This window comes from Ovis aries, chromosome 4 (assembly GCF_016772045.2).
Source record: "Ovis aries strain OAR_USU_Benz2616 breed Rambouillet chromosome 4, ARS-UI_Ramb_v3.0, whole genome shotgun sequence".
Taxonomy (NCBI): domain Eukaryota; kingdom Metazoa; phylum Chordata; class Mammalia; order Artiodactyla; family Bovidae; genus Ovis; species Ovis aries.
Genome location: NC_056057.1, coordinates 24,709,580 through 24,733,144, shown reverse-complemented (window position 1 = coordinate 24,733,144; position 23,565 = coordinate 24,709,580). Strand labels below are relative to the sequence as shown.

Here is a 23,565-nt window from a genome sequence, read left to right as displayed (position 1 = left end):
TCAGGATTTACACGAATTATTAGTTTATAAACCTAAACTAAATACATAGTTTGGTGTCAGATGAGGACTCATGTTTAAAAGATTCATGTTCAAATCATGCATAGAGCATTCCTCTCAAACACAAGTCTCAGCGTAGTCCCCAGGTAATATCTCAGTGATGATGAACATAGAGATAAAAAGCACAGAAACACACTAGGAGAAAGCCATCATGACAAAGCACTTAGCAGAAATAACAAAAGAGTTAATAGATTTTGAAAATAAAATCAATTAAAACGAATTAAGTAAATTTAATATGTTTGAAGATGCAAAGTTAAAATTAAAAATAAATTAGAAATTATGGAAAATCAAGATACAATGATGAAGCACATTTAGAAATAATCAAATTAAACTTCTAGAACACAAAAATACAGTGGGCATGAGGAGGTCAACAACTTCATTGACAGTTTGCTGCTGCTGCTGCTCCTAAATTGCTTCAGTTGTGTCCAACTCTTTGCGACCTGTGGATGATAGCCCACCAGGCTCCTCTGTTCATGGGATCCTCCAGGCAAGAATACTGGATTGCCATGCCCTCCTTCAGGGAATCTTCCCAACCCAGGGATCAAACCCAGGTCTCCTGCACTGTAGGTGGATTTTTTAGCTTCTGAGCTGCCAGGGAAGTCCACAAATTTATACTGAAGTGAGTAGCCTTCTCCAGGGGATCTTCCTGACCCAGGAATCAAACCAGGGTCTCCTGCATTACAGGTGGATTCTTTACCAGCTGAGCTACTAGGGAAACCCCACTTTACCATAACGCCACCTGAAGACTACTAAAGAGAGAATTAGTGCTTTAAAAGTGCAAGATATATATATATATATAATGCAGTGCTAACAGACAATGATATAAAAATAACTGATAGAAATTACCTTTAGACATAAAAAAATAGTGTGAAAAAGTCTACGAAAATGTAAAAATAAAGAAAATGCATATGAATACAAATGGGATTAGTGGGCAGTGAATTCAGGCAAGGTTAATCACTTTTTTCAAAGATTATTGACAGATATCAGTCTATCCATGAAAGCTCTATAGTAGAAGTTGATAAATAAGATATGCAGAAAAATTAGTCTAGTATAAGGTTATGTTAAAATAACTTTAATGTATAAAGGCTTCCCTGGTGGCTCAGATGGTAAAGAATCTGCCTGCAAAGAAGGAGACCTGGGTTCGATCCCTGAATTGGAAAGATCCCCTGGAGGATGGTATGGAAACCCACTCCAGTATTCTTGCCTGGAGAATTCCACAGACAGAGGAGCCTGGCAAGCTACAGTCCACAGGGTCACAAAGAGTCTGTTCTAAGGAACAGAATATCCAATTAAATGCAGCTTAAATAAAACTGAAAATTCAGAGTCGAGTATTTCGAAGAGTGATTAGTTTAGCAGTTCAAACATGCAGAGTTTCCAAAAGGCTTGCTTCTCTACAGTTCTCTGTACTTCCATCATCACAATTACAGCAATTCTGGGCATCCTGTCCTGATAGTGACACCAAAGGCAGCAAGTAGTTTCTTAGAAATTTCTTTTAAGAAAGAGAGGGGAAAATTTTCAGAGTATTTCTCAGCAAATGTCCTTTCATGTCTCTTTGTTCAGGACAAATTCATATGCCCACACTGAAACAATAACTAACACCAGGTCATGAATTAACCATGAATATATCGTATGAATAAATCATATTAAGTTATATCGTAATTCAAGCCCTGGGGATAAAGGGTTCACTTTCTTGCTGAGCATATCCCTTCCTTATACCTGGATAAAATCAGCATAGCATTAATACAGAAGAAATGGGGGACATTTTCTAGTTGGACAAATAACTGTATATACAGTGTATCTTGCTAAATAAAATAGATTTACAGAAAGTTATTACAGAGACTATTGGATAACCTTGAAGAAAGCCATTTTACTTTTAAGCATTATTTAAAGACTTTAATGATCTATGTATGTTTGTGTGTTTTTTGCATTTAAAATTAATAATCCAATATTGCTATACACAGTGACTCCAGTTTTGGGCAACAGACAAGTTCATTTGTGCTCTCACTCCATGTATAACTTAAAAAGAAAAAATAAACTACGGAAAAGACTTCCCTGATTTTCGCAGAAAACAGTGATTTCATTTCTAGTTTCCATTCTATGAATTTAAAAGAGGAAATAGGATACAGTGTGACCAGAAATGCTTTGGAAATATCATGATAGGAAATACACTGGTTTACTCTTTGCTGGTTCATATATGTGCTACACAAATGAAACCAGTTCCATATTGTAGCAGGTTCATTTGTCTTTAGCTTCAAAAGAAACAAAATTTGAAGCCAACAAGTTCTTTCAGGAGCAAAGGTTTCTTAAAAGCAGCATGAATTACATTACTGTGAGCAATGCGTGTGTTGATGTCAAACTACTATAATGGTTAGACTTATTAATTGCTTCACCTAGGGCCTCATAATCATGTCTTCAAGTATTACATAATTATCCCATCACTGATTACTTTGTTATTTTAACTTGTTCACCTACATTATGATTAAAATATATGTGCATTAATGGAGGTTAGATAATTGAGTAACACCAGAAAAAAAAGCTTTATCTTCTATATCTAAATATCTATCTAACTTTGATATACTGATCAATACTGAGTACAGTTGGCATTATTGAATTTTTAGACTAAATATAGTCTCAAAATAAATTAACCTAATTCACAGAAATAAAAATGAAGATTTATCCATTTTGACTTTGCAAGAGAGGCCTTAATATTAAGTTCACCAGGAGAATTTGAATGTCTAGGCATGCATGAATGCTACTTGGGTTAAAATGTAGCCAGACAGGGTGTATATTACAATATGTAACTCACAGTATGGTTTTCGCAAGATTTTTCCATTGTCGTAAAAAACTATATGAGAAACTGATGTAGATATGTCGACAAATAGAAATATTAAGTGATGAAATCCTTTTCAGATTGAAATTAGAGTTGGAGACAGCTTCATCCTTGACACAAATTAATTTTGAAAAGTGCATTTGCTTATTTCCCACACATGTTTTCCTTTGCTAAAAACATGCTGTGCAACTAGGGGAAAAAAAGTTTGCTTATTTGCAAAATTCTATAGTGCCTTTGTAGTCTCAGGGATGTTTAAAAGCATCTGAAGACGTTAAAATCCAACAGAAATATTTTTTTTCCAGATTGACTGTAGCCAATAATCACACAGAAAAAGTTGTGGCTGACTTGTAATTGCGGACCCTGCTGTAGTCTGACAGGCCTTTCTGTTTACGCATATACCAGAGTAGGTAAATACTTACTTGTTTAATGTACACAAGTTCTGCATAAATAACTATGAGAATCAAAAAAGCATTTTGATGGCCGCCAGAAAGATGTAAAAAGTCACATTCCTTTCTCACTAAATTTGCAGTGCATACATTTAAATATATATTGTTTAGTTTAGTGATATGACCCACGGTCTTTCATGTTGATTTTACTTTAGTAATGCTTGGGAAGTCAATTCCTAAGCTGCCAGGGTTCACTGCATGGGGTGATGTCATGAATATGGGTTTGAAATGGAAATATGGATACACTAGCATGTTTGCAAAGTAAAACTTTAAAGACAATGCTATCTTTTGCAGTAATAGACTCAAAACAGTTCGACTATTTAATAAGGTTTTATAATAGAATATGAGCTTCCCTGGTGGCTCAGATGGTAAAGAATCTGCCTGTAGTACAGGAGACCCAGGTTCATCCCCTGGATTGGGAAGATCCCTTGGAGAAGGAAATGGCTACTTACTCCACTATTCTTGCCTAGAGAATCCCATAGTGGGCGACAGTTCATGAGTTGCAAAGAGTTGGACAGAACTGAGCAACTAACACTTTCACATGATAGAATGTATAGTAAAGTTAGTGCAGATATGTCTAACACAGATTATTTAGTGATACATTTCAAGTTAATGAGACATTTGGGATTATTCATATAAGTTTGGAAACAGGTTTTTATAGTCTTCAATTCCCCTGAATGCTGTACTCTGTAAAATTATGGGCACTAAAATTTTGCAATCAGTGCTTTCATATTGGCAGGTTTTAACAGATCCTTAGGAACAAAAAATCAATATATCTAGTTGTACTGTCATAACAAAGAGTGTCACTTGCTCAGATTAGATCTAATTCAGGACCTACGTGAAATCTCTCAAGTCAGTATTCAATGCATACTGTTTTCCTCCAGTGCAGCCTACTGGGATTTAATTTAATTTCCTAAAGTTTTCAGGTGGTAACTGAAGTAATATGAAAAAAGAAATGTGAGCTAAATTGAGTATCAATTATAATTTAAAGCCATGAAATGAATGTAATAAATGTGTATTAGTAAAGGGAGGATATTAACCAAAGCTGCTTGTCTAATAAGCATAGATTCCAGGAACTTAGAAAAGTGATTCCTGTGAATGCCAATGAAAAATACAGTTTTGTCCATTGTATTGAAATATGATAAAGTGGAAAATTGAAAGTTTAAAATGCCTTCTGCATCAAATAATGGAATATTAACTGAAATTAAATACATCTTCATACTATTGGTACTGTCTTAAAGTTTGGTCAGTATCAGGCAACTCCTTTAGAAGCTTTCATATAATAAATACAACCAATGATAAACTGCTTATAATTTGAATTAGTATCTCATTTTGATTTATTAAAACTATGTAAAAATTAGACATTTTAATTCAGCGTTGGAAACTCAAAATCTCAGTGCACAGATTTTGAGGGTCTTATTTAATAAAAGTTATCCTCCTGAAAAGGCAGTCTTCCCAGGTGGCGCAATGGTAAAGAATTTGCCTGGGATGCAAGAGACATGGCTTGATCCCTGGGTCGGGGAGATCCCCTGGAGGATAGTATGGAAATCCACTCCAGTGTTCTTGCCTGGGAAATCCCATGGACTCTGAGGCCTGGCAGGTTACAGTCTATGGGGTTGCAAACAGCTGGACACAACTGAGTGACTGAGCATCCTGAAAGGAAGTTTGCCTCTCTGAGACTGTCATTGTTATCTTTTGTATTTTGGGAAAGAACTAAAAGGTGTATAAATGATATTTCTATTTATTTCTTGGTGAAAAAATAAAAGTATCCTATCAAGAGTATAGAAAAAGTTGGCATACTGAGTTTAGTGCAATCTTAAAACAAATACTGATAACTTAGAAAGATTCCAGTGACTCTGGAATAGTTCTAGTGAACATCCAAAAATGATAATATCAATGTGAATGTCTTCCTAAGCAAATGTCATAGGACCCATCATTGCTAAGTTTGCTCAGCTGTGGACTAAATGCTATTCGATACTGAGGCAAGGCCCTTCCATCTTCTCTACCCACTTCCCAGTGAATCTTGAGGTGGTTCATTCTGCTGGTGGCAACTTGTCCTAGAGCTGGCCCTGCTGTGAGCCCTGGGCATTGTGGACTCTAGTTCTCTTTTAGCCTTTGAAAGTCTCCTCATATATGCAGGAGCTGATATACGAGACCTGATGGGCACCCTCTGCAGAAGAAGAGAGTTCTGTCTATGTAGCTGTCTCCTCTTTGGTCCCATCTACCAAACAGCCCCTCCTGGCTCAGACGGTAAAGAAGCTGCCCGCAGTGCAGCTGACACAGTTTCAGTAGGGATCGGGAAGATTCCCTGGGGATTCACGTTCTCTTGCCTGTAAAGTCCTATAGATAGAGGAGCCTGGAGGGCTGCAGTCCGTGGGGTCGCAAAGAGTCAGACACGACTGAGCGACTAACTTTTTCTTCCAAACAATAGCCTCCTTGGGCTTCTCCAAAACCCCAGCTCTCTCTCCTCAAATCAGGAGGTCTACCAGGTCCCTCTGAGTTCCCTCTGGGCTGCAGCCTAGAAGCTCTCTCAAGGTAGTACCTGGGGCAATAGTTGGGGTTCATGTCTTTTGTATCCCATTTCCTTGGATTCGCTGATCTTTGTTGCCTAATATCCAGGGTCTTGAAAACGATTGCTTTGTTGATATATTGTTGATTTTGTTTTCAAGTGGAAGGGAAAATCCATCCTTGTTTCTCTATTTAGTTCAGTGCACTTTCATTTTTTCTTAACAGAGTAGAATCATAGCTTAATATATAATTGAAAATAATTATTCAAGTTATGTTACATTAAATTTTTAAAATAAAATTTTTGCTTTTACTTCTTACATGTTTTTGTAGAAAGTCACTAACTCCATATAAATTAATTGCTTCTTAAGTGTGCATCTGTTATACATTTTAGGCAGTATATTTTCACCTTTGATATATGTTTATTTTGCTTGCTTCTAGTTTGACATTATAGAAAATGTTCATTCTAATCGAATATCTTTATGTATACTTCAGTAGTAACCAAAAGTTCTACAAATGTAGAAGAAAACAGTATGGTCAGTATTGATTTTTTAATAATAAAACAGGATTTTGTTTTGATATATATTATTTAGATTCATGTAGAATTACAAATTGCTTTATGACATCACCTTGAGTTCTGCTCCTGTTTCTATGCTGCAATTCTGGGAAGCATCTTCAAGCCTTCAGGTTTTAGCTCAGGGTATCGAAAGGATGAGGGTGAGATGGTTGAATGGCATCACCAACTCAATGGACATGTGTCTGAGCAAACTACGGCAGATAGTGAAGGATGGGGAGGGAAGCCAGGCATGTTGCAGCCCATGGGGTTGCAGAGGGTCAGACATGACTTAGTGACGGAACAACAACAACTTCAATCTAAAAAAAAAGCCATTAGAGTCACGTGGATGATGAGGTAGTGGAGCAGGTATGCCTCCAACCAGTTTTTCTTCCTTCACATCAGAGGTTACCGACATTTAAATATTAGGGAATTTTTTACCTTATTTTTACAGATGTTTGGGAAGATGAGCACTCTGAATCAAAATAATGATTTTAGTAGACTTTTTCAGACACCTTACAGTGAAACTCCTAAAAATATACCACCGTGATATAATAAAATGAAGACATTTTGATCTCTAAATCGATAGGATTATGGAAAATATTATCAAATTATCTTTGACAATAAACTTCTAAAAAAGAATTTATATAGAGGATTACTATTATTTGAGGATGTAGTGTGTGGGTCTGATATCTCCCTTTGTGAGGTTTGTTGTGTGAGAAAATAAAGAAGGTCATTGTGTTGATCACCAGAATTTTTCCATGGACGAGTAAGACGTTGATATCTCCATTCAAGAAGAAAACGGCTTTCTTCCATATATACCTATGGACAAGGAAGGACTCTCACACTTTCATTAATTGTTAAAGCAACAAGCATGTAATTTTTGCATTCCCATGTAGTTAATGTTGCCTTATGAGTATTTTTTTTTTCTCATCTATTTAAAGTAGAAGGGAAGTAATGTTCTTCAGGCACAAATGCGTGAATGGTGATTCCTATACCAGGAAACCTAAGGAAATAAGAGCTATCAAACTGCTTGGGATTTGAAAGATAATTCTAAAGGAGAAAAATTAATTCCTTGCCTCATAAGCTTTTTATAGTTCTGGACTTCCTCATTTTTGTGATAAAGACATATTCAATGCTTAATTTACAATAATTCCATTTTAGCACTTGAGAGTGATATTCTACATGAAAGATATACTAGCAGTAAATGGTGTGAAATGGTGGTAAGCCCAGTGAAAAATGAAATTGTACTGTCATAAAAAAATTAACAAGCTTCATGTCGTTTCATCTCTTGTTTAAAACACAGGAGCCTAAGTATTTACAGTGATCAAAGTCTATAAAGTCTATTCTGTTTTTTTGCTTTAGTGTAGCTGGATTATTGTCCAACCAGCAGGCATTAAAGCCGTATGGTTTCTGGGGCTGGAATTCTGACTTGCCTGCTCATTCTCGTAAACTCCTGTTTACCACAGAGTCTAGCAAAGGCTCAATACATATTTATACAATGAATTTGTAGAAATCAGAGAATGTCTCCTGCATTGGCAGGTGGGTTCTCTCCACTAGTGCCACCTGGGAAGCCCCAACAAAGGATACTATATGGAAAAATGTAAAAGTTCCCTAGAAAAATGGACTCTTTAAGGAAACATGTGCTCTATATTGAATTCCTTTTTTGAGTAATCTGTTTCCTTTAAATTGAGTTTCAGGATGGTTTTGTTCTTTATGAAATTAAATATAGAAATATTAAAGCAGTCTATGTTTTAAATATTTAACACAAGTATTTAGTATATTAATATTAAATTGTTAATTTAAAAACTGAAATTTTTAATTTTAAGGAACTAATATTTTTATATTAAGTTAAATATTTAATGTTTTAATATTAAACTTTTAAGCCAGTTAGAATTATATTAAAGGTATGAATAATAAACACATATGTAAAATAGCCAATCATTTGGTCAGTCACTCAACAAACATACTATTGATGTTATATGGAAAATACAACAGAATAAAGTTATAGATCAGTATGGAGAATTACTATTTTACATAGGGTGAACAAGGATATGTGATAGTTACCTGAATGAAATAAAGGAATAAACCTTAAGGATCACTGGAGGAAGTCATTTTAAGCCTAAGAAACTGTAGAATAAATAGATTTGAGTGGAAAGTCTGTTATATACAAGGAAGAGCAGAATTTCTGATATAGCTCAAGAGTGAAAGACAGAAGTTATTCAGGGGTCATATGATAATAGTGGGTATGTTGTACAGAGGCCAGAGTAAAGACTGAACATTATTCAGAGTGAGATTTGAAGCTCGTGGGGGATTTAGAATATAAGAATGATATAACATGACTTATGGTTTTTTTTTTTTTTTTTTTTTTTTTAAGCATGCTGCATCCTGCGTCAGACATAGACTGGCGATTCAATTCACATGATAGTATACATGTTAGAATGTCATTCTCCCAAATCATCCCACCCTCTCCCTCTCCCTCTGAGTCCAAAAGTCCGTTATACACATCTGTGTCTCTTTCCCTGTCTTGCATACAGGGTCGTCATTGCCATCTTCCTAAATTCCATATATATGTGTTAGTATACTGTATTGGTGTTTTTCTTTCTGGCTTACTTCACTCTGTATAATCGGCTCCAGTTTCATCCATCTCATCAGAACTGATTCAAATGAATTCTTTTTAACTGCTGAGTAATACTCCATTGTGTATATGTACCAAAGCTTTCTTATCCATTCATCTGCTGATGGACATCTAGGTTGTTTCCATGTCCTGGCTATTATAAACAGTGCTGCGATGAACATTGGGGTACATGTGTCTCTTTCAATTCTGGTTTCCTCGGTGTGTATGCCCAGAAGTGGGATTGCTGGGTCATAAGGTAGTTCTATTTGCAATTTTTAAGGAATCTCCACACTGTTCTCCATAGTGGCTGTACTAGTTTGCATTCCCACCAACAGTGTAGGAGGGTTCCCTTTTCTTTGAAGAGATAACTCTGGCTACATACTCAGGGTGGGAAGCCAGGATAGGTGGACACGCAACTTAGAATTAGAGAGGCCAGTCAGAAGGGTGTTTTAATTGTGTGTATGAGCAAATGAAAAACTGGAGGTGCCAGCCCTCAAACAAAGAGAAGCAGGCAGAGTGTGGTATGGAAGAGGAACTCAAATACAGGGTTGTAATCAGGCTAAATTTCAGGTACTTAGAAGCCATTAGAGGCTTGACAAGGCAGGCAGATAGTCATATTAAACTGGTTTTCACACCAACACCATTAGCCAGGATGCAATTTACAGAGAGAGGAGTTCTTTATCATTTTTTGGCTCAGGGATCATAAATTCCCTTACCAAAACAAAAAAATATATTTTGTCCTGTCTCTTAATTTCCTGTGATATTTGGAAGAGCTGATTGACTTTTTATTTGTGCTTCCTTATCATACTGTAATTATTAAGATTAGCTTGAGTGCTATTTGGAAAATTAGTAAAGCCTAAATATGATAGCATTGATACTTATCATGACCATTAGTTGACTTCTTACTTTATGCCAAGCACTCTTCCAAACTCATATTTTATTTGAAATGTACTGAACACTTAACACAGCTTAGAAATGCTGAAAAATCTGGCCATGTTTACATGGCTAATAGGTTCAAATAATTTCAAACCCTGCATGCTTTTAGAGCATTTAAAATCACGCTACAGGTGTGAGGCACAAATCATTTCTCCCTTCCACATGAATTTTTTCCTAAAAGATCAAAAAGAAGCAGTAATGATATGCTAAGTCGCTTCAGTCATGTCCCACTCTTTGCGACCCTATGGACGGTAGCCTGCCAGGCTTCTCTGACCATGGGATTTTCCAAGCAAGAATACTGGAGTGGGTTGCCATTTTCTTCTCCTATATATATATACATATATATACATATATATACATATATATAGGAGAAGAATATATATATTATGTACATATATGTGTGTGTGTGTGTGTATGTGTGTGTGTGTGTGTGTTATTGTTTAGTCACTAAGTTGTATCCAACTCTTAAGACCCCATGGACTGTAGCTTGCCAGGCTCTTCTATCCGTGGGGTTTCCCAGCAAGAATACTGGAGTGGGTTGCCACTTCCTTCTTCAATAATGGTAATAAGAAGCATGTTTTTAGAAACAAAATATTCCCCTTAAGCCAACATTCCCTGGTTGCTCAGTGGTAAAGAATCTGCCTGCAATGCAGGAGACTCAGGAGACATGGGTTTGATTCCTGGGTCAGGAAGATCCCCTAGAGGAGGAAATGACAACCCACTCCAGTATTCTTGTCTGGAAAATCCCATGGACAGAGGAGCCTGGTGGGCTACAGTCCACGGGGTTGCAAAGAATCAGACGTGACTGAGCATACATACACAATCTGTTCTCTGCTCAAGCACACCTCATTCCTTCTACCATGGGGAAAATATTTTGTTTTGCTTTACTGTCCCAGAGAAGCCACTGCTGAATGTCACACACCTAAATAGCATTTTCCTGCTCTCCAAGTCTCCACTCAAACATTGGGAAATTCACCAAATTCCCCATCCTATATCTGATATCCAGCACTGTATCCATTGTCCTAAGCATCCTGACACTTTTTATTCAGATCTTTGACAACTCAATAATTGTCTTGTCCTGAATTATGGCTCTGGAGGGTTAAATTCCCTTGGCAATTCTGGATGCCATCCTAGGCATATGGAGAGTGACTTGGGGAGTGTTAGAAATTGTTCATGAGAGACGGGGCTGATCCAGAAGATGATATGGAACTGGGATACTGGGTGTGAGCCGCAGTGGCAATTGGCACCTTTTGTTTATAACTTTGGACAGATGCTGCTTAGTTGTGAAAGGGTATATTAGTTAATGATGACTTGACATTACCTCTAGTTAGGAAAAAGAAAAAAGACAAAGTGTTTGATCACTCTATTACAACCTTTGGTGTTCTTATCAAACATCAATACCATCAGTGAGTAGGGAAGCCGTCCAGTGGCTGGCTGTGTATCCACCTCCTTGATTTTATTCATCTACTCTCAATCTGGAGCAGTAACCACCTGGCCCTTACACGAGTAACTTTAGTACAGACCTCTGCTTACAATCCCTTTAAGTGTGTTGCTCATATGGATTCTACCACCGTCACACTTTGGGGTCAGTTAGGTCTATTTTGAATTTCAGAAGTATCATTTATTTCTGTGTGATGGAAAGTTACTTAATCTTTTAAGTCCCATTTCATTTGCTTTTTTGTATTCAAAGCTTATATAATACCTACTCTGCAAGTTTGCTGGGCATATAAAAAGAATTAATCTGTATAAAACATATAGCATGGAAGCTGTAAAACAGTAGATGCTCAGTAAACATAATTATTAAATTTTTACATGTTAAACAAAACATACAGTTAATTTGCGATTATGACAGAGAGATATGCTGTTTTTGTTACTGACTCAAAAAAGGACTTTTGACTTATAGGTAGGAATATATAGGTTTCGTCAAAGTGTGAGTGGATATGTGTAATCTCTTTCATGTATGTGTTCACACTCATAAACACATTCTTCTTTAAATATTTTCTTAATTAAAGGCAGCTTTGTGTTTGAAACAACAAAGAGTTGGCTGATATTTAAAAGAACCATTGAAAGGTGGTATTTATTCATAAAAGGTAAGGGATTTCTCCATACATGAGGATACAGGTGTTTCAAAGAATTATGAAAGTCAAAACTTTAAAGAATTATTACCAAGAACACTTTAAGCAAAGCATCGTTCAGTTCAGTTCAGTTCAGTCGCTCAGTCCTGTCTGACTCTTTGTGACCCCATGAATCCCAGCACGCCAGGCCTCCCTGTCCATCACCAGCTCCTGGAGTCCACCCAAACTCATGTCCATCGAGTCGGTGATTCCATCCAGCCTTCTCATCCTCTCTCGTCCCCTTCTCCTCCTGCCCACAATCCCTCCCAGCATTAGAGTCTTTCCAAAGAGTCAACCCTTCTCATGAGGTGGCCAAAGTATTGGAGTTTCAGCTTTAGCATCAGTCCTTCCAAAAAACATCCAGGACTGATCTTTAGGATGGACTGGTTGGACCTCCTTGCAGTCCAAGGGACTCTCAAGAGTCTTCTTCAACACCACAGTTCAAATGCATCAATTCTTCGGCACTCAGCTGTCTTCACAGTTCAAATCTCACCTCCATACATGACCACTGGAAAACCATAGCCTTAATTAGATGGATCTTTGTTGGCAAAGTAATGTCTCTGCTTTTTAATATGCTGTCTAAGTTGGTCATAACTTTCCTTCTAAGGAGTAAGTGTCTTTTGATTTCATGGCTGCAATCATTAGAATTGTCTAATTCATTCTCCAAGTGCCCTACAAGATAACTAAATGATATTAGGAAAACCAAAATATTCCTTGTATATTCAACCTTCTTGAAAAATGTCAGTAACAAGTGATGCAACAAAAATAAATTTGGGGCTGTTATTCCTGTCAGCTTTAAATTCTAATGCTCAGTTGGCTGACCTACCTAAAGAATCCATTGGTCTCTGTGTTTGTTTGACAGGTACTATCTCAGGTCACTCTCCTTCTGAGGGTTTGCTTCATTATCCTGACGTTGACCTCCATTGGATTTCTTTTGGATCAGAGGTAAAAAGTGAAATTCTTTCCTCTTATGTAACTTTGTAGTGTGATTTTTAAAATATTTGTGAAAATTTAAAATTCAGCAAACATTTGTTATTAAAAGAGTAAAGCTGAAACTGCAAATTCACGCTTTCATTTTAAATGTAACAGAGTAGTGGTTTGTCTGATTTTATATCAAGTGTTCACTATAAATCTAAGCCTTTTAGATGAAATTTAGGTTTTTCAAATATGTTAAGAAAACCCATTAAATAAAATGATTGATTTGGCAAAACATAGAGTATAACTCTGAGTACTAAATAAAATATAAAAACGATTTGAGTATTTTCCTTTGCTGTTGAATAGTTCACAATATATGCCTAAATGTATGTATAGTTTTTTCTCAGTATCCATTGGAGGTTGGTTCCAGAACCTAGCCCCTCATACCAAAATTTGCAGATGCTCAGGTCCCTTATATAAAATGATGTATATATGCACAGAACCTATGCATAGGCTCCCATAAATTTAAATCATCTTTAGATCACTTATAATACCTAATACAATGTATACTGTATTATAAATCAGTATACATTGCTGTATATATGTATAAATGCTACATAAATAGTTGCTGGCAGTGGCAAATCCAAGTTTTCTGTTTTGAAACTTTCTGAAATTTTAAAAAAATATGTTTTCATCTTAGATTGGTTGAATCTGAAATGCAAAACCCATGATTATGGAGGGTCACTAGTGTTTTTAAAGTTTATGTTCTTACTCTCATACAGTACAGTATAAAAAATGTATTTATTTTGTTTGGCTTTTCATCCCTACTTTTCTATACTAGAAATAAAATACATACTGAGCCACAGGAAATAGAAAACTGAGTCAGAAGACAATCTGAAATGATAACCCAGATCCAAAGCATCAGGATCACATTTTAAGGATTAAAATTCTATTGTTTGCATATACTTACTAAAATGATCAATCAGCAATAGAAACAGTATACTGCTTTTTAATGAAGACTTTTTTATTTCCATGCATACAAATAAATAAGCTGAATAGCAGGCTATAGATTTTATTGCAACAGATCCTAAGGTATAGTAAGTTATGGTATTCAGTTCAGTTCAGTTCAGTTCAGTCGCTCATTTGTGTCTGACTCTTTGCAACCCCATGAACCGCAGCATGCCAGGCCTCCCTGTCCATCACCAACTCCTGGAGTTCACTCAAACTTATGTCCATCGAGTCGGTGATGCCATCCAGCCACCTCATCCTTTGTCGTCCCCTTTTCCTCCTGCCCCAAATCCCTGCCTTTGGCCTTATTTAGGAATTTATACTATGTCATGGTGGAAAGGAAGTGAAATATTGACAATTTTCCTTTGAAACTGAGAACCAGTTAGATATGTTTGTTATTTAATGTTGGGCTGGAAACTGTCAGTGGAGAAATGAAAGAGAAAGAAAGAAAAGGCATAGAGATTTGAAAGGAATTAGTAAACTAATTAGAAAATTAATTTATATTAATTAATCTGGAATTCTGAGTAGTGAATTAATTAGAAAATCCAAGGACTCTATAGGGAATGTATTCAAATTAATGGATGAATTTAAGAAAAGTTTTAAATAAATTATCAACTATATTTTTATGTAACTAGAAAATATAAAAAGTTTATGCAAAAGATCAAATATACCAAATACCGAGAAAAAACAGTCCTAAAAAATGAGTAGTATATCTCTAAACCATACTATAAAACTACTGAATATTATGAAAAATAAGGAATTAAAAAATGGAGAGATACTATATTCATAGATTGGAGTACTCAATTTTGTGAGGGTTACAGTCACAGCAGTTAGTTTACATACTCAGTGCAATTTGGATTAAAATTATAAATGTTTTCTTTCCTGTAGAATTTGAAAGACTCTTTCTAAAATATATATATGGAAATGCAAAGGCCTAATAATAGCCAACACAGTCTTGAGATTTTTTTTATGGCAGGAGCTGAGCTACTGGCTATCAAGATATATTATAAATTTATAATAATTAAATATGTTTTATTGGCATAAAGGTTAGAACAGAGACTCTAGAAACAGATCAACGCATATATAAAGAATTGATTTCTGACAAAGTCATCCCTGAAGAGCTATGGGAAAAGGAAAACGCTGTCTTTTCAGCACACGGTCTTAGAAAAATTGGATTTCCACACAGGAATAAGAATAAATGACAAATAATTCACTCCATAAGAATTAATTCTGGTTTCAGGGGAATGTAGACTTTAAAGTGAGAGGAAAGTCAGTACAGATTCCAGCAGATAGCATAGTAATATATGTCTGTTACCTTGGAGTAGGTAAAAATATTGAATGGTCCACAACAATCCATAATATAGATAAAATTGGTGAATTAGGTTATAATAATATTATGAAAGTCAGTTCTTCAAAAATTAACCTTTCATAAGGCAGTAAAAAATAACATTTTGAGGTAGGAAAAGTTGTTTGCAATTTTTTATAAACTTCAAAGATCTTATGTCAAAAATGTCTAAAATGAAAAGAATTGACAATACAAGCTGTGAAATGCTTATACTCTGCAGAAGGTGGTTTATATTGGGATACCTAATTTGAAGAATATTTGTGTATTTCATTAAATTTGGCTGTTCAATCCCAGGTGTATACTAACCAATACACCCAAAGGCATATAAAAGAATGTTCAGAAAGCATTGTTCTTAATTAAAAAATGTGGCTAACAATCTAAATGTCCTTCCCGAGGTGAATGGATGTGTGAATATTGGTCTATTCACACAGCAGAATACTATACACAAGTGAAGAATGAGCTGCTGCTATATGCAGAAATGTAGATATATCTCACTAACAATACAGATTAAAAGATACTAGTACCAAAAAAGTGCACATGATATAATTCCATTTACAAAAAATAGAAAAAAAGATAAAAGTAAAAAATAGTTTTTAGGAATTTATGCTAAATCAATAAAAATGTAAATAAAAAGGTAGGAGATGGTATGAGTACCATAAACGGTAAACAACAGGTAGTGATTCTTTCTGCAACAGAGGGAGGGCGGAACACTGAAGAGGTGAGATGTGCCTAGGGGTGCTGATATTGAGTGGTGTTCATATGGATGTTTGTTTGTTGAAAGTCATTGGGCTGTATATTTCTGTTTTGTGTGCTTCTTCCTATGTATGTTTTAATTCACAATATAAAAGGCCATAGAACACAATTAATAAAAATAAATTGTTTTAAAATAGAAATTTTATTTTCTGTTTTATCATTGAAAATTACCCAAATATCAATTAGAAAATAGTTTACAGTGATGATACAAAATTATTTTACAAAGGGAAAAATTTCGTAACTTTTTGCACATACACAAAACTCATGCTGCTGCTGCTGCTAAGTCGCTTCAGTCGTGCCCGACTCAGAGCGACCCCATCGACGGCAGCCCACCAGGCTCCCCCGTCCCTGGGATTCTCCAGGAAGAACACTGGAGTGGGTTGCCATTTCCTTTTCCAATGCATGAAAGGGAAAATTTAAAGTAAAGTTATTCAGTCGTGTCCAACTTTTCGCGACGCCATGGACTGCAGCCTACCAGGCTCCTCTGTCCATGGGATTCTCCAGGCAAGAGTACTGGAGTGGGTTGCCAGTGCCTTCTCCGAAAAATCATACTACTATATTCTAAATTACTAAATAAAATATAGCTATATTATAATGGTATTAGTTCAATAATATTTTATTAGAAAATGTACCTGTCATAAAAATACCATTTGCCTTTTATGAAAATATTTAATTCTACAAGAAGTGTTGGTTGAATTCATTGTGAAGCCTATTTGAATCTGATAAAGCAGCTGTTCACTACTGCTATTATAAGGTAATTTATAAATGCCTATGTATGACCCTCAACTTTGTTTTAAATACACATACCTATTTTATGTATGTCATAATTTGAGTTTCAAGAATTCTGTATTATTCTGTATTCTGTATTATAAAGAAAACATTCATCACAAAATTATTGACAAAGATTTATATTCATGCTACCTATAATATCAGAATTAACAACATATTATCATGTTCCCAATATTTCACTATTCAAGCATTCATTATTTTAGGCTAGTTAACTATATCAGCCCTCCTAAGTAGTCATTTATTAAATGAATGAAATATTAAGATATTGGGTGAGTGAGGGGAGTCTAGTCTCTAAACCCTAGAAATTTAGTAGTCTGATATTTTATTTGTTAGTTGAAAATGTTTCACCCCACTTCATCAATGCTCAAACTAAGTAATACATTGATCAATAATAGATTTTCTTTAAAAAGATGCATTTTGTGTCTTAGTTTAATGCCTGTTTACAAATAGCTTCAGAGGTACATACTCCTCGAGTATATTAAAAAACTAGGGGTTTATTGAAAATGAAAACAAGTTATTAATTATTAAAATAATAAGTGATTTATTAATAATTTATAGTTATGAAAATAAATATATTAATAAACCAATACATTTTATTATATAACAGGAAAATAAAGAACATTCAAAAGTAATGCATGTAAATGACATTTTATTTCAGACCTAAGGCAGCTGTTCTGGAAACTTTCCGTTGCTTGGTGTTCCTAATTCTCTGTAGATCAGGTCATCTGAAACCTTGCATCTCTTCTTTGTCATTTGCTTTTGAGGTAAGATATTTGCTTTAGATAGCTGTAGCAAGATTAAAAATTGGTTGCATATTTAATTCATCCATTCAACAATGTTTTTGTCTATTTATTCTGTGACTATTACATGTGGGAGATTTTCACCCATTCACTTATAGTACTTACTTGTTGTGTTCCCTTGAGCTAGTTAATATTGCTGAGTCTCAGTTTTTTGTTCTCTAAATTTGGATTGATATCATTAACCTTCATAAAACAGTTGGACAGATTGCATCACATGATGTTTATAAAGAAATTAGGCCATATAGTTTTTTCTCAACAAGTAGCAAAAGTGATTTTTACAAAAAAGTTCTTGGCAGAGACTGCACCATTTGAGACTTTTCCTTTTTAGGCTCTTAAGTAAAAATTGTGATTAAGATATTTAGTCCCCCAAAAAGAGACATTTTGTCAAGTACCTACAAATTAATAATTCTTTAGAAATTAAATCATTAATGTCATTGAGATCTTTCTACAACTGAAAATATGTTTAATTTGACCTTGTGTTGTTAGGAATAAAACTTGTCTTCTAAGAACTACATAGAAACTTTGAATACATATTTATGACTTCAGATCTTAGATGTCTGTTTAAAATATTATTTATACCACTAATGCTTTAATGGACAAGGTTTTAGTCTTTTAAATTTAAGGTTATATCGTTTAACTTTGGTGCTAAGAAACCTGCCAACATCCCTGGAATGTGCATTGTGTAACCTTATTTAAGCATAAAACATAAATGCTAACATTTTCTCCAATGTTAATGGAAAAATTGAAGTAGACACTTTCATAACTGAGTAAAAGTTATGAGTTGGGACTGACTGTTTGGAAGAGAATTCAGTGATATGTGTCAAATTGCAAATACTCTTACCCTTTGATCCAACTTCACTCCTAGGAATTTATGCTACACAAATGATATATGTGTGTGAATTAATGTATATGGGATATTAGTCATTTGTAATGGAATGCTGAATACAGTCATTAACAATCATTAATGTCCTATTAAGCCATTAATAGGAAACTGCTTAAAAATTATGGTTAACATAATGAAGAAGAATATGCATTTAGCAGAGGAAACAGGGAAGTCTTTAATACCAGTATGGAGCATTTATTAAAAATGCATATATATTTGAGCTTGCTCCATCATAGGGATGGCCTTCCCTACTGGCTCAGCAGTAAAGAATCTGTCTGCAGTGCAAGAGATGGAGGTTTGATCTCTGAGTCAGGAAGATCCCATGGAGAAGAAAATGGCAACCCGCTCCAGTATTCTTGCCTGGGAAATCCCATGGACAGAGGAGCCTGGAGGGTTACAGTCCATGGGGTGGCAGAGTCGGACATGGCTTAGCAACTAAACAATAATAACAACAGGTGTATGTGTGTGTGTGTGTGTAAATATATATATATATATATATATATATATATATATATATATATATATATAAAATGGAGAGAGGGAATAAGACATGATACAGGAGAGTCTGTGAAATATGTGAAGTGTGCTGCCATACAAAGCACATTGTATACAAATGAGGAAGGGGAGTAATATGCATATAAATATTTTTGCATGTTTGCAGACATTTCCAGAAATATAGTCAAGATTCTAATAAATGGTTGTCTGTGGGAAAGTGAACTGTGTGGCTTGAAGAAAGGACTAGAGGAAAGATTATTCATTAAGCTAATATTTTTGTACCTTAAACTTTATGAACCATGTAAATATAATTCTATTTCTAAAAGTATCTGAATTAAAAATGATGAAGCATTAAATCTTAGAATTGGTATATTGGATATCATCTAATCTATGTATTTAAGTAGGCATTAAATAAAATTTATACATCTACATATATTTTGTTTCTTGAGGTTACAACCCAAAATTGAAATGAAAAAGCGTAAACTGTACATGTTTAATGAAGTTTAGAAATATAAATGCCAAAAAACCTTAAAATCTAAAATCATAGCGTTTTCACATTCTGTAGAAGGGAAGATATTCTAATTGTAGGGATGAAACAGAGTAATTCCACTTAATAAACCTACTCTTGGGTATATTGTGATAGTTTATCTTAAATGCTCCAAAACAATGAGAGAATGTAGGTTCTTAAGTTATCCATGTTGTAAATGTGAAAATATATGATTACAAAAACACTGGGGTATTTGATGGTGGGATGGTGAAGGATCCAACTTTTGACTGGGATGAAATCTAGGGTTGAAATGCTATCTTTTTATGTAAGTTAGTCAGTAGGTGAAAGTGAATGTTAAGACTTGAGCCACATTGTCTAAATTTGATTCCTGGCTCAGGAACTTACTGGCTGTGTGTCCCTGCAGTTACTTGATCACTTAAAGATTCTTGGCCTTAACTTCCTCATCTGTAAAGGGAGAAACTAATAATGTCTATCAAATAGGGTTTTGAGAATTAAATGTGACAATCTATGTAAGAAATTTAGTACAGTGCTTAACACATAGTACGTGCTTAATAAATGTACAGCTCAGTTCAGTTCAGTCACTCAGTTGTGTCTGACTCTGCAAAGCCATGGACTGCAGTACACCAGGCCTCCCTGTCCATCACCAACTCCTGGAGTTTACTCAAATTAATGTTCATCGTGTCGGTGATGCCATCCAGCCATCTCATCCTCTGTCGTCCCCTTTTCCTCCTGCCCTCAATCTTTCTCAGCATCAGGGTCTTTTCCAGTGAGCCAGTTTTTTACATCAGGTGGCCAAAGTATTGGAGTTTCAGCTTCAGCATCAGTCCTTCCAATGAATATTCAGGACTGATTTCGTTTAGGATGTAGCGGTTGGATCTCCTTGCAGTCCAAGGGACTCTCAAGAGTCTTCTCCAACCCCACAGTTCAAAAGCATCAATTCGTCAGCACTCAGCTTTCTTTATAGTCCAACTCTCACATCCATACATGACTACTGGAAAAACCGTAGCTTTGATTAGACGAACCTTTGCTGCTAAAGTAATGTCTCTGCTTTTAAACGTGCTATTTAATGTTAGGTTCTATTATTATTATTTTATATAAACTTAAGGATCCCTTGAAATAATTCTTTGGCTTGTCACAAGATCCAAAATGAAGTTTGGGAACAACTGACATGGGGTTGAGAAGAAGCAACAATGTTGACCATAAAATTATGGTTATTAATTCTTAGCTTGATACTCACTTTGTTGGACATTGGATTTTGTGCCTCAGATCATCTACCTATAAGATAGGTTTCATGAGAACTAATGTGCATGGAACTTATACTATGTTCTAAACAGCATATTTGCATTATTCCATTTAGCCCTCATATCAAACTCATGATTTGGTAACTATTATTTATTTTTATAATGGCAAATGGAGTAACAGGTTGACTCACTGTTTGAATTCACATAGGTAGTATGCATAGAAGGCAGGATACAACACAGGCAGTCTGACACCATAGCTCTTGAGCACTGAGCAATGCTTTCTTCTGTGTATTGACAGCAGTATTCAGCTACCTGAAGGGGTTTAGATGAAATTTCAGATGCAATGTAGCAAAAGTACCTTGAAAAATGTGGAGAGCTAAAAAGTCTTATTGATTTAACTGCAAAGTTTTGAAAAGACTCATAGTGTGAAAAAGTTGCCTCTGAATTATCTTTGGTTTATGATTCAGGGAAGGGAGGACCATGGCAAAATATTTCCAGAAAGGCACACACCTGGCCACTTCTTCAAGAGCAGGTATTGCCTGCGATTTGCCACTAAAACATGTCCTTAATGTGGTATAATAATGATATCTACACCATGTGGCTTGGTGGAAAAATTGAATGACACAAAGAACATAGGAAGCACTTGGTATATTTTAGTTATCATTATTCATATTGCTATTATTATTGTTATAAAAAGTATTTGCACTACTGGTATCATCATTAAAGTATATATTGAACCACTGAATTTCCAAGATTAAACCTGAATAAGTCTTCTGTGACTAGAGGTCAATAACTAGATGGTAAAGACTAGACAAGTATTTTATTATCAACTTTTTGTACCTGGGGAGCCTTTTTAAAGTTCAAAAAATTAGAAACAGTTAGCAATTCTTATTTCTTAACTGTGAATTTCAAATTTGTGTTTTCCTCACACTTTTGTATCTTAGAAATTTATGTACATCTTTACCATTTATCAGAGTTTTACTAAACCAGTTCTTTGCACCCACAAGCTGTACAAAAACCTAATGCATGGCCTTAGTAACTCCATTCATTATAAATTAGGAATGAGTGACAGGAGTGATTATCCTACAAGGACACAGTGTTCTCGTCAATTTTCCTTGAATCTATCACTAGAATAACTGACACTGAAGTAATTAATCCTCTCTTTCTTTTATAAATCAATGTTGTATATGTTGGCAACATCAACTAGTAGCCCTGTGACTTCTATATTTGTCTCAAGGACTGGTGGCAGGTTGTTATATTGCTTTATTATGTAAGCCAAATTTCATAGGTGTGCATGACAACAGTTCTATACTAAACAGGCATACTGCCGGTCACACTTACAGCTAAAAACTCATGTACACAAGCGTACACAGACTGGAGAATTGGCCTTAAATTATTTTTCACTTAGATTGTAAAAGAGCCCTTAGGTAATTACAAGTCAGAAATACAGAGTAGAATTTGAATCTGATCCTGTGAGTACCTATGGAAGTTTTTGTCCTCTTTAGCTTGGATCCACAGAACATTAAGTAAGGGCGTGGTTCTCTTGGTATTTATAAATAAAATTTACTGCTATACCAGTATACAGTTGTCTATCTAGTTTCTGCAACAATGAGTCTGTGCCCTTGTACATTTCTCTTTGGATAGATCAATAAGTATATTGACTGACTCACATAATTTTTTTCTTCAAAACTTGCTGTATTATGGATACGAAATTTGACATGAAAGCAATCCCTTTATTCTTTTCATCCCTCATTTATAACTCACATAAGCACACACATTTTTCTTTTCTGTTGACTCAGGTATAATTTGTTCTAAAATCACCTGTGGATTTGTGATAGATTTTATCAGTAGGCTTAAAGGTGTCTAACCTTATAGACACTTAAAGAGAAGATAGCAAAGTGAAAGATAAGTAGATATTTTGATAACTATATAGGTATATAAGATAATGAGAAATACTTGTTTGCATATAATTTGATACTATATATATTTTGTTTCATTAACTTTTTATTTAATTAAGGAGATAGTTTCATTTCAGTTCAGTTCAGTTGCTCAGTCATGTCTGAATCTTTGTGACCCCATGAATCGCAGCGTGTCAGGCCTCCCTGTCCATCACCAACTCCTGGACTTCACTCAAATTCATGTCCATTGAGTCAGTGATGCCATCCAGCCATCTCATCCTCTGTCGTCCCCTTTTCCTCCTGCTCCCAATCCCTCCCAGCATCAGAGTCTTCTCCAATGAGTCAACTCTTTGCATGAGGTGGCCAAAGTATTGGAGTTTCAGCTTCAGCATCATTCCTTCCAAAGAAATCCCAGGGCTGATCTCCTTCCGAATGGACTGGTTGGATCTCCTTGCAGTCCAAGGGACTCTCAAGAGTCTTCTCCAACACCACAGTTCAAAAGCATCAATTCTTTGGCACTCAGCTTTCTTCACAGTCCAACTCTCTCATCCATACATGACCACAGGAAAAACCATAGCCTTGACTAGACGGACCTTTGTTGGCAAAGTAATATCTCTGCTTTTGAATATGCTATCTAGATTGGTCATAACTTTCCTTCCAAGGAGTAAGCATCTTTTAATTTTATGGGTGCAATCACCATCTGCCATGATTTTGGAGCCCCCCCAAAATAAAGTCTGACACTATTTCCACTGTTTCCCGATCTCCTTCCCATGAAGTGATGGGACCAGATGCTATGATCTTTGTTTTCTGAATGTTGAGCTTTAAGCCAACTTTTTCACTCTCCTCTTTGACTTTCATTAAGTGGCTTTTTA

The 23,565-nt window shown here is 35.3% G+C and overlaps 1 protein-coding gene across 7 annotated transcripts in view; it reads left to right on the top strand.

The window, feature by feature from the left end:
• Positions 1-23,565, top strand: part of AGMO (alkylglycerol monooxygenase) — a 504,195-nt gene that overhangs the window by 200,864 nt on the left and 279,766 nt on the right. For all 7 annotated transcript variants that reach the window (XR_009600465.1, XM_060414948.1, XM_060414949.1 and 4 more), the window contains exons 11-12: positions 12,921-13,003; positions 17,527-17,632. Coding sequence is in view for 6 of the 7 variants with exons in the window: in XM_060414948.1 (XP_060270931.1) it covers positions 12,921-13,003; positions 17,527-17,632 (189 nt within the window). In the remaining variant the exon portion in view is untranslated. The remainder of the gene's footprint in view (positions 1-12,920; positions 13,004-17,526; positions 17,633-23,565) is intronic.